General features: G+C 34.8%; 1 protein-coding gene across 1 annotated transcript; it reads left to right on the top strand.

The window, feature by feature from the left end:
* The first annotated feature begins 355 nt into the window (after nucleotides 1-355).
* On the top strand, nucleotides 356-12,183 carry LOC113234585. The gene is made up of 3 exons (XM_026469938.1): nucleotides 356-1,107; nucleotides 6,043-6,150; nucleotides 11,371-12,183. The coding sequence occupies exons 1-3, from the start codon at nucleotides 1,056-1,058 to the stop codon at nucleotides 11,967-11,969; spliced, it is 759 nt and encodes a 252-aa protein (XP_026325723.1). The 5' UTR covers nucleotides 356-1,055; the 3' UTR covers nucleotides 11,970-12,183.
* The last annotated feature ends 601 nt before the right edge of the window (nucleotides 12,184-12,784 follow it).

Here is a 12,784-nt window from a genome sequence, read left to right as displayed (position 1 = left end):
TTTGTTCGTCCCGTCACTTGCTATTGTAAATAATAATAATGTTTTTGTTTTCAGATGTTCAGTGTGAAAATAATAATTACCGAACTGATGTACACACTGCCTCTTTACAAGAATCTCGTTAAAGAATACTTGATTATCAAGAAAAAAAGCCGTTTAAATACATTTTAACATCCTGTATATTTACATTACATTGATCACTCTAACACACGTTCAACAAACTAGCTTATTTCTGTACTATTTTTTAACATATATAAATACTTTTTTTATAGTTAGGTTAATGCTTTGGTCAGACACAAATGATTGCTGCGTCGATTTAATCCTCCAAACCTCGGAGCTGTTTAAAAACCTTCGCACCTCTTCGAAAATTAGACGAAACAAAATATATAGTTTAAAACGCTACACTTCTAAATGCATCTTTGAAAAGAAAACTTCTTCCTCGAAATCTATTATTAACCAATTCTGCACGTGGTTTGTAAAGACATCGAAGAAAATTTTCAATTTACTAAACAATAGACAAAGATGCATTGAAATGAAAAGCAAACCTATCGTTCATTCAACGTTTTAAAAGATTTACCCTTAAAAATAAGAAAAACAATCCTTGGAAGCTGTAAAAATACCTATGCAGAAATCTAAACCTCAAATTGAAAATTAAACTCATGACTTTTACAAGTTGCCTGTTGAAATTTCGTTATTTACCACACGTAAGATATAATTTATTTAGATTCCAAATATAAAATATCTCCCTCTCTAAGAGACGTAAGAATAATAAAACATTACCTCTAAATAAACAATCTACCTCTAAAAACTTGTACCTCGGAAAACCTATACCTCTAACATAAAATGCTGAGATGTACTAAAAATTCTATGACATGGAGAAGCTCCGTAAACAAAAACCGATTCTTGCCATATATATTTCAAACATTTTTCATTCTTACACTATTTATACTTATTTTACTTCCATATTAAAAGAAATGATAATTAGACGTAGGAAACTCGAAACACTTCTACAATAAAGTTTCTTTTATAAGCCACAAAACATCTATCTCTAAAACACAATGCCAAAATATAAAGATAATGAGGATCTGGCGGAGGCATCGAAGAAAAAGAGTAAGTTATTTTAACACAAGAATTGGTTTTAGGGCGCGTTCAAACTAAATGCTTATATAAGCCCTGCAGTGGCACCACTGTGGCGCTGAAGCCACGCAACTACTATTTTCGTATAATATTTAGAGGCGCCTCTTTGGCAATATTTGACAAAATTGAACTAAAAATTGCTTAAGCGCCTAAGGGGAGTCTCAGGCCGAGAAGCGGGAAATCTGTTTTCCTAGATCAAAGGGTTCGAGTATTTTCATCGAGTATAAATAGAGACGAAATGTCATTTAATTTGTTTGAAAATTATTCTGCCATATCCATTGACCTACCAACAAATGGACGTCGGGTCTAATACAAAAACCACGAAAAAAATGTCTGAAGTTAACCCATACAAACATAGTGGTATAAAACTAAAACATTTAATTTAAATTGTAACCTCATTGCAGTAGTGCCTATTTTTGCTTGCAACAATTTAAGGGCCCAAAAGCACCATATTCAGCTTCTACTGGAAATTTAACAAAATGCACCATATTTAGCTTCGACTGAAAATTACTTGAACACAAGAGTAATGGAGTAGCCTTTGTCGTAAATATTAATTAATTTTTATATATATTATTTATAGTATAAATTCACTTAGGGAAATGGGCAGATACATACATACACATATTACTGTAAATGTGAAAATAAGCGTGTATATATATAAGAAATGTACCGATATTCCAGCTAATCGTAAACTCAAATATACGTAATTCCGAAAACCGTTTTATAATAAAACCGTTACGCTTTCGAGTAATTTTGATGCTCTTCCCAAAGACAAAATTAGCTTTTGTCTCTATCTTCGTCTTTTGTATCTAAAAAAATACATTTGACATTGTGAAAATTCGAGCTAACGTTATTTCGGGCAAATGTATTTTCTGACTTCTGATAGGTAATCCCAAGCCGTAAAAGGAGTACAACAATATTTTGTTAGTTATTGCTAACGTTTAATAAAAAAAATATTTTAGAAATAAGATTAAAATCAAAGCAACTCTATAGTTTCTTTGTCCTATTTATTTCAATCGCTTGTGGTTCGAACAATTGAAAATGACCAAGAAGTTTTAAGCTTCTTGAAATTGACGTAATGGGTCTCTTACCAACTTTTGCGCATGCAATGTGTCGAAAAAGGACAGTTAGCTATTTGATTATTTTGTTTGCTTTTGTAATTTATATTTACGATTCATTTATATATAAATTAAATACTATAAAACAGTACAAAATAACACATTTAAATGAGATCCATGATAACACAATATATGTATTTGTTTAGTGAAAATATTTTACAAAATTCTGTATTTGCACTTTATTACAGTAATTTTTAGAAATTATTATTATTGGTACTGCATGATAGACAAGCGCGCTGTCAGTCGAATAAACGAAGACTGTTGCGCGATTGACGCTCTGTATGCTATTTTAACGCCCTATAGGTGCGGACACTTTTTAGCGCGAATCCGACGTCCATTTATTGGTAGGTCAAAGGCTATATCATTACTGTGACAACTGGGCTCCGATTGGCTAGCCCGAATTCGAAACAATTGACGGGTGTCGTCAATTATTTCAATTCAAATCGACCAGTTAGCTTGAGCTTTGCTATAATGGACGAAAATTGCCGATCAAATTTGATTCAGTTCGTTTTGTAATTAGATATTTTGCTGTTTTCCCCACACCAACAAATGAAACAGCACGCAATTGTTAGAGATATTATCTTTATTACAATAAATACAGAATATTTTTGGAATATACAGAAACGTACACACAGGTCACTTGTTAGAGCTGTTATATTTCAGTGCAAACAAGAGTTGATGTTTATAAGTGATGCTTCACTGAGGAGTTGCCAGGAATATTTGGCCCTTATTTCGTCTCTATTTCTGGTTATATACTCGATGATTATTTACTATTAAATAAAGGTCTTACGAAAAATATACGATACACCATAAGAACATTGTCTAAAGAATGGGCTAATTTGTCATAGTATAGGTTGTACTTTTATATAATCGGAATTATATAAAATCCTGAAAATAGGCTAAAATAATGGTCTAAAATGAATTATTTAAGAATAAAGAATCTAATACTGTATATAGTTTTTTTATATGGAGATATTTCCCTTTAAGTACTACAGGCAACTTGCTAAATTTTGGTTTTCAACTGAAGCCCTGTAATTATTAAATCCACATATATCTCAAAACTTGAAAATTGCCCAGCGGTTTAACGACACGCCGCGCCGCCTGCTGCCCCGTCAGTCGCCATCAGGCGCTTGTCGGCTGTTCTTGTTTTATTCATATTAATTAATGCAAGACGCGAGAGGCGACTCCGCACACCTCACCTTCTGAAATCTAGCCTCGCGTTGAAATGCCTCGCCTTGAGACGCTAGGCTGCACTTCTATAAGCGTCTAAGGGCGCGTGTCCACGCTAAGAAAAATCACCGGGTCTATGCAAGAATTCGTGTCGTTTCTACACACGAACTGTGTACACTGCCTCGGCGCCGGACAAGAAAAAAATCTTGTCTAACCCCGTCACGACGCGCTCTGCCGCTATTGTAACGGGGCGGGGTTAGGTGCATTGTCAGTAAACGGACGCTTATGCGCGTGGACGGGTGTTGCTTAGTAGTCAACATATCGCTCAATAGTGTTGTAACTCAAAATATGTGAAATTCATGATTATACTATTTTTGAATGTAAAATTTGATTGTCTACATGTCAATAAAACCGTCGCGAGAATATTGCAAGAAACAATTAAAAGATATGTACTTAACTCAAAATGAGACAAATTAAGTTTTGGAGAAATAATTCCTTATTCAAAATTATTTATGAAATTATTGTTCTCCTTTTATTTTTAAGTAGTGGGAAATTGTTTAGATGTCTGTAATAAATAAACTTTAACCTATACATAAATATTAATATTTTTTCTCGGAAATGTGTAATTCGATTTTCATGAATTCCAAAAAAAAAAATTTTTGATTTATAATACCATTGTATTAAATAGTATAATCATGAATTTCACATATTTTGAGTTACAAAACTATTGTGTTAACTGTGTTTGTCGGTGTCGGGTGTTGCTTCCCGTCCCCGTCTAACATCCGTACACTTCTGACACGTCTTCTAAACGTCTAACACTTCGAATTTCTTACGGCGCGTGTACAAGCTAAGAAATTTGACGTGTCTGCTACAGAAAAGATGAGAATGGTCTTGTAAACGACAAGAACTTTCTCGGATCTAGCCACGAAAACATGTCGTGTCTGTTGCAGACAAGAAAATGATGAATATGTACACGATAGGAATGCTTTCGGGCAGACGTTTGTAGGGTAAACGTGTCAGTGCATTGACGAGTACTAATTATAATTCTACGACTACGTACTAATAATAATAGGAAATACTTAAAAATTAATGTTTGTATTTACCATAGTACTTTTTTTCTGTATTTGTCATTTCTTGAAAATCTTCCTTAAGAATAATAAATATTTCTCTTCGTGCCTCAAAAGTACTTCGTTTATCTCTATAAATCTCTAAGGTTTTGTCCTACAATACGGGTCGTTTATAAACTAAATTTATAAAGTAAGTCATGCATTTTATTGTCCCAATAAAATTAGCGGTGCAACAGTGGCACTTTGCAACGCAGTCCACGCGCATAACGTTCGGTTACTGCCAATGCGCCCCATACAATAGCGGCAGAGTGCGTCGAGTCGGGGGTAGACAAGATAGATAGATAGATGTACCTACACTTTAACAGGAACAAAAACAGTACATAGACAGCTTAAAACTAATGTGGGCAAAGGCGGCCTTGTCGCTAAGAGCGATTATATTTTATCAAATAATAAATAACGGTATAGTATACCTACATGTATATTAGTATACATAAATATACCTTAATAAACTTATACTTACTAATAAATAAATACACGTTGCAGACTAGGACAGTGTCAGAAGATATTTACGCAATCCAGTTTTGATAATCTCAGTACATTGTACTAAAAAAACCGACCTCAAAAGTACGTGGAATTACGTCTATTTGCTAAGTTTCATTGAAATATATACAGGACTTGACCCTGGAGATAATAAAAATAGGTTCTCACTACTCAAGTATATTGAGAGAAGAACGCCTTGAATTGGAGAAATAGCAAAATCGACTAAATAATTGCTAAAAGTAATTGCTCCTAAATTAAAGTTAGGCGCTATTTATAAAAATTAATCTTCATGCGTGAACAGCCACCCTTAGAGGTGGATGATTTTCTTCAAAATGAAATGGGACCACTGTGGAAGTACCCCCTTTCCAACAAAAAAAGAATCATGAAAATCGGTTCACAAATTCCGGAGTTATCGCGTAACATACATACAAAAAAAAAGAACATACAGTCGAATTGAGAACCTCCTCCTTTTTTGTAGTCGGTTAAAAAATGGGAAGCGACTTTGAATGTCGGATTTCAGACGGGAGTTCGTTCCATAGTTGTGCAGACTTAATCGTAAAGAGTTTTTTAAATAATCCGGGCGAGTTTTAGACCTTCACGGTTGTAGACAAGATTTTTTTCTTGTCCGAGGCACTGTACACAGTTCGTGTGTAGAAACGACACGAATTCTTGCATAGACCCGGGGCTTTTCTTAGCGTGTACATGCGCCATAATAGAGAACAGGGCCTCAATTCTTCTAACTTTCATGAAACCACTGATCATTGTAATTCTAATAAGACTCCATTGAGATAATATTGCATTTATGATAATATTTGTTATTCTGTTAAAATCTAGTTGCAAAGGCTGTTGAGGCTCTATAGAGTGTCAGTGGAATGGCATTCATTTATTCAATCACTAACGATCAATGTTGCCTTACTTAAACTACAATGGAAATTGCTGTGCATAGGTGGAACACTAAGAAAAAAAAATCAAGAAAATTACTGAATTTTGCATTGCAACTCCTTCTTTTGCAGAAACTGTTCGTCAATCAATAAAGGATATATTCGTGTCAAAAAACGGCACGAAAACAAATAAAAGAGATGACGACAGCGATCGAAAAAGCAATAACAAAGTACCCAAAGGTATAGTACCTTTCTTTTTTTACAAATACTCGACACGGACTTGTATATTAAACTGGACCGCGTACTAAGTTAATAAAACGAGGCGAGTGAGAGGCTTCAAATTAGTGATGCATCTCTTTCTAACAGGGTGTTCATTCATTTTTCAGCCAGCCATATTGTTTGTAACTTTTTAATTTTTAACTGACTTCAAAAAAGGAGGAGGTTCTCAATTCGACTGTATGTTCTTTTCTTTTTTCTTTTTTTTGTATGTATGTTACGCGATAACTCCGGTATTTGTGAACCGATTTTCATGATTCTTTTTTTGTTGGAAAGGGGGTATTTCCATAGTGGTCCCATTTCATTTTGAAGAAAACCATCCACCTCAAAGGGTGGCTGTTCACGCATGCAGATTCATTTTTATAAATAGCGCCTAACTTTAATTTAGGAGCAATTACTTTTAGCAATTATTTAGTTGATTTTGCTATTTCTCCAATTCAAGGCGTTTTTCTCTCGATATACTTTGAGTAGTGTCGTAGTGAGAACCGATTTTTATTATCTCCAGTGTCAAGTCCTGTATAGTGGCGAACTAGGGGATATTTCAATGAAACTTAGCAAATAGACGTAATTCCACGTACTTTTGAGGTCGGGTTTTATAGTACTCTGTACTAAGATTATTACAGAAAATGTGGCCGCTTATGGATGACTGAAATTACTAATATTATATCACAATACAAATTAGTATACTTATTTGATATGCTACTTCATAATATAAGGTTTTATTGTTGATATATTTTCTTTGTATTATTACAGTAAAAGCATATTAACCTTTAACCTAATTTTAATTAACCAAAATTTAAAAAAGTTAATAGATTAGACACTACCTAAGAAGATTTTATTTAGCGTTGGCAACTTGTTAAACAAGGACAGACCACTACGGAGATTCGCTCTGGACCTTTTGGAGGGAAAAGTGTCGTTTTTATTTTGACTTTCAATTATTTTGTGAAATCTAGTTTAAAGTGGAATAGGATAGTGCTATTGTGCCTTAATCGAAGATTAAAACGCGAAATTATACGAATCTCGAACTACAATACCCGTATCGGCCCGTTTTAAGGAATCCCGAGTCAATAAAAACACGCCGCCTCAAATTGCCTATCCTCTTTGTGGCGGCCATATTTACAGAAACATATTTAAACTTCATGTTTAGGCTGATGGCTTTGCCAAAGCCTTAATAAATAAAAAACAAAACAGACCACTACTTAGCTATCTCACGGGGCTCGGTTTTTTACTTTTACTTAAAATACATTTTAACATAAATAAATAAATAAATAAATAAATAAATAAATAAATAAATAAATAAATAAATAAATAAATAAATAAATAAATAACCCAATAAGGTGTAAATTTGTAATTTTGGTATACCGAAGTGCGCGACTCAGTTTAAGAAATATATAAATCCGTGATACTCGATGGGTTAGCGAAGCCTAAACGCCCAGTTACATGACGCGAAAGTTTTCACGAAATATATTTGTAAAGGGCCCGAAACGTCGGTTTGTTTGAAAAAACAAATATACGCGATTTAAATCCGGAAAAATAGTTTCATTTCCTATGTGTAACAATCGCGAAAACCTAAGAACTCGATCTGTTTACTAATTTAAGTAGTATACATTTAATTTTTTTTTTATTCCATTGATATTCAATTATTTTTATATGAAGTTAGTCCACTAGTTTGTTATAATTATTAATACAAAGATCGAACACTCAGAAAAACAAAGTAACTAACTAGTGGAGTAATTTCACAATAAATAATTGAATATCAATTCAATAAAAATTTAAAATACAGTGAATAGCGACATCTCACGCCAGGGCTGGTAGCTGTAAAGGTAACTGGGTGATAAAATTTTCATAGATTTCTCATAGATGGCGCTACGACTAAAAAGTCGTTGAAAAACCAAATACAAAGGCACGACAACAAGCACATAGAAAAATTCGTGAGGTTCGCAGGTTCTTTCCGTGGTTTAGTTTATATAGCGTCTGGCACGGTATGCTAGAAAACGTATAGTTTTTATAATTATGACAATTTAACTAAATAGTAGGGTAGTAGTAGTAGGGGAGGCGCAAAAACTGGTACCGGCCAAAGGGTGTGAATCAATTAAACACTCGCACCGTTGTCGCTGTAGTGAAACACACGAATGTTGGTTAATTACTGTTTTATTTAAAATCACCCTGAGTAAACAAAATGGTAGAATGACATCACTTTATACAGAAATACCTTCATAAATACACTACAAATACAACCGCGCGGACACCGTCAAAGAAGACCGAAGGTCTTATTCACAGTGTTTCAAATTTAAATGGGACCACTACTGAGGGTAAGAGGGTACCTACCCTCTTCTCAACAAAAAAATAATTCACAAAATCACTTAACTTACACACACAGAAACAAACGAATTGAGAATCTTCTTTTTTTAAAGTCGGCTAAAAGCGGTTTCATTTCCAAAGTGTAACAATCTCGAAAACCAATGCTCACGGTTTTATTAACAGACTTCAAAAAATGTAGGAGATTGAGGAATTGAGAAAATTGTATTGTATTTTTTTTTGTATGTATGTTACGCAATAACTCCGGTATTTGTGGACCGATTTTGACGAGACTTTTTTTGTTGAACAGAGGATACCTCAGTATTGGTCCCATTTAAAATTTGAAGAAAATATTCCACCTGTAAGTGTGAGAAACTAGGGGTGAATCCGGTTTCGCGCAATTTCCGGTTACCGCTTTCAATAAAACTTGGCAAATGGATGGCACCACAAAGTTTTCAGAATTTTTTTTTTTATAAATATGTTAGATACTTCTTCTTTTATTTTTGCCTATGTCATCTTCAATAATCCACCACATCATAGTCATGTTACGAAAAGTCAATGTAAGATTAAAGTAATAATGTTTTAAGAGCTTATAGTAAGCCCTCTGCAGCTGTGATCAGGTGTAGAAAACCACGAAACTCATAGCACAGGTTTGAGCTGCTGTCTCCCAACGTTTCACTTCAAATTGTTAGTGTAGTCTTTGCGATTTCGAAGTGTTTATCTGCCCGCTTGTAGCCGCTTTGGCACTATGAAAGGGAAGACGCCAAGACCCGCGCGTCCGATACGCTCATTTAAGTTGAAACGTAGAAGCTAAATAAATAGAGCATATTTTGCCGTGTCGAATAAACGCGCGCTAAGAGTCATGCACACGGCGTATTTTACACGCGCAGCGAGTAAACCTTTGCACACATTCACACATTCAACGGCGACGTAAACGTTAACGTTGTTGTTGTGGTGGTCAAATTGTTTTTTTTTTTTTTGCAAAACGTGTCACTATCCCTGATTTTTAATTTGGAAGAACTTGAATTTGAAAATAATTGCTCCAGACGTAATGTGTGCTCATGTAGGTAACACTAATTGCCTTCGTATGGCCATTAACATTTTTCATGCATATAGTTAATAACTTTTGTATAATAAGACGTTTCAAAAGTTTGTGATATTTACATCTTCTATTTGCCAAGTTTTATTGAAATTGGCTAACGGAATGTGGGTGAAATCCAATAAACCGGCTGCATCCCTTAATTTGCAACCCGAAGTGATATTTTCTTCAAATTCGAATGGGTTCACTATTGAGCTCCACCCCCCTACGGATATGAAATCGGATCACAAGTGTCGACAGTAATCGCGTAAAAATAAACAAAAATTAAAATTAAATTAAAACTTTTTATAATTATTAACAACAAAGATCCGAACACTTAGAAAACATTTCTTCGATCCGGCCGGATTCGAACCGACGTCTTCTAACATACCGTGCCAGACGCTATACCAACTAAGCCACGGAACGAACCAACGGGCCTCACCAACTTTTCCATGTGTTTGTTGGAGATCTTTGTTTCCATTTTAAACTACTTTTTTGCCAGAAGATGTTAGTCCGAATCCCGGAGCGAAGGAATGTTTTCTAAATGTTCGATCTTTGTATTAATAATTAAAATTATTTATTCAGACCACAAGAGTCCATGTGTGTTAGTATTTAAAATAAACAAGAAACAAAACAAGAAATAGATAGATAGAGAAACAAAGCAGCAGTAGAGCTCCTTACGTATTTCTGCCCATGAGACTTGTCAACTTATATCTCCGGGTGATGGGCCCAGTGGCAATGCCTCTCAGATCTTTGCGATTTAAAGCTCTGGGTGGCACTGCAATTGTTATGGACAGGCGTGTAGCTTAACGTCACCAGCACGACTTGTTCGTACCGTCACTTGATTATATATATAGGGATGCAACATCGGTCAACATATTAGAACAACGATATTTTTAAAAGTGTAACATCGATGTTAAAAACATGGAAGTTTATGAACGATGTATCGATTTTTTTCTATGTTTTTGTCACTATTTAAATATATATATATATATCGTAAAATTGTGTATTCCGTCAGTTTATAATCGCACGTCGATAGATTACAATCTAACCTAACCTGCCGTTAGTTTATAGTCTCACGTTACAATTTTACGGTGACATATATCGAATAAATACTACTTTTTTAACCGAAATTATATAAATAAGTACAATAATCAAACTTATATTATTATAGAAAGTTTTTGCGTGCGTAATTTGCATTGCAGAGCGAACGAAACGCAAAACAGAAAAATCTACGGTTGTGACTGAGAGAAGTATCTGTTTCTATGTGTAGCTGTAGATCATGGACGGGACGGAAGATGGCGTAATGATAAAACATCGTTCATAAAATATGGCTCATGATTAACGATGTTTTGGGTTTCAACATCATGGACGATATATCGATGTTCGAAAAAATCGATGTTTCGTTTGCATCGCAAATTATATAAAAAAAATACAATATAAGAAATTGGGGCTTTGCAGCATTCCGCGTCTTACTGACACTATGTGTTTATAATAATATTTTTTTTTCATTTACACATGCTTTTCTAATAGTTTGACCTACCACTTCTCAAGCAAAGGTCGTGGCTTCGAATCTGGGGCCGCCACCTCTTGAGATTTTCGGATTTTATGTGCGAAATTTAATTTTAAATTTACCATAATCTTTTCGGTATAGGAACACATCGTGATTAAACGTTTACGTTGAAGAAGGTTTACAACCCTCGGAAAGCGTGTGAAATCCCCAACCGTGAGAACCGTGCCCAACAGTGGGATATATAAAATGAGTTGATGATGATGATGTTGACACGTTCTTTATTTCTATTTTACAGATGACAGATTTAATATGAACAACTTACAAGTGTGTATTGAACAGGTTGAAGTGGACAACAGATCACCATGGTCCGATAATGAATCTGACGGACTTCAGCCGGAAATATCTTGTGGATGCATAGTTAGGCCATCAAGGTTCGACACCGAGTCGCCAAACTACCACATAGCATCGAAAATTACAGGAACGTACTGCGTGCAACGAGTGGAATTGGATAATACGCTTAGAATGTCCCAGAAAGAATCAGATATTCTCCATCCAAGTTCAAATGGAGGATCAAGCGGAACAGGGACGGAAATGCCGATTGCCAAAAAAAGCTCAAAGCTCTCCAAGATAGGATCGATAATATCACAAAAAGGGTCGGCGATTTCTCGAAAGATATCTAAAATATCTCATAAAAGTCCAAAGATCATCGAGCCTGATGATATTCAATCAGAGTTCAGTGTTTTCTTGGATACAATACTTCCCGACTCCAAGTTCAAAACGCCTCCTTTTAAAGAACTAAACGATAGGAGTGCAAAGAATGCGGATTTATCTACTTTTGACGAATACGACGAAACCAAATCTGCAGATACCTCTGATAATAAAGCATTGAAATAATTATCTCTTGCTGTGTTTAGTAAGGTAGTGATTTAGGCAATAATATTGGAAGTAATTTACGATTCTTATTCAAATTAATTGGCAAGAATATACGAGAGGAAGGAATTGCAATATACATCAACAATATTGAAGAGAAGTGGTCAGAAGCTGCGGATAAGTTACTGATAAGAAAGAGCTTATAATATTGATTTTCTCTGGACTGAAATTTGTTGAACCCACAAGTCAGAAATGTTTAGTTTGTAGTGAAAATTATAACTCTAAATAGGTGGTTAAGGACAAATAGAATCAAATGTATTTAGGTCATAATACACAACTATTATCAGCTGCTTATTTGGCAAAAATAGTCGAAGACCATCCCGCAAAGACAAAAATGTTGCTAAAAAAACAAGAATGAACTTTTATCGACTTAAATGATAAAATATATGACATCCAAAACAATCCGACAAACCACTAAGTGCTCAATAGACATAAAATATCAGATTAAATAACACCATCGTAATTTTGGTTACCTCAAAAACAAAAACAGCCCCTTTTACAAGTGAAGACCCGTTACAGGATATGCTATTAAAATATTAATTCAAATTGATTCTGTCGCTACATTTGTATAAGTAAACTAATTCGACAAATCCAAAACAGCACCAGTCTCGGCGCTAGCGAATGTAGCGCCGGGTGTAATCAATACCCGTGCGCTCTCTGGTAGTAGAAATTCGAGTGCAAATGGTGCAATTATAAATGATGTTGGGAAGCAATTGTTCCCAAGATGGGCCACGAGAGAATCCTCGTCTCGCCTCGCCGGTGGAAAACCACCTTAACAC

Source organism: Hyposmocoma kahamanoa, unplaced genomic scaffold (genome assembly GCF_003589595.1).
Source record: "Hyposmocoma kahamanoa isolate Upper Pololo Valley unplaced genomic scaffold, ASM358959v1 85, whole genome shotgun sequence".
NCBI lineage: Eukaryota > Metazoa > Arthropoda > Insecta > Lepidoptera > Cosmopterigidae > Hyposmocoma > Hyposmocoma kahamanoa.
Note: the sequence above shows the minus strand (reverse complement) of the source record. Positions and strands in the feature narration are given on the sequence as shown.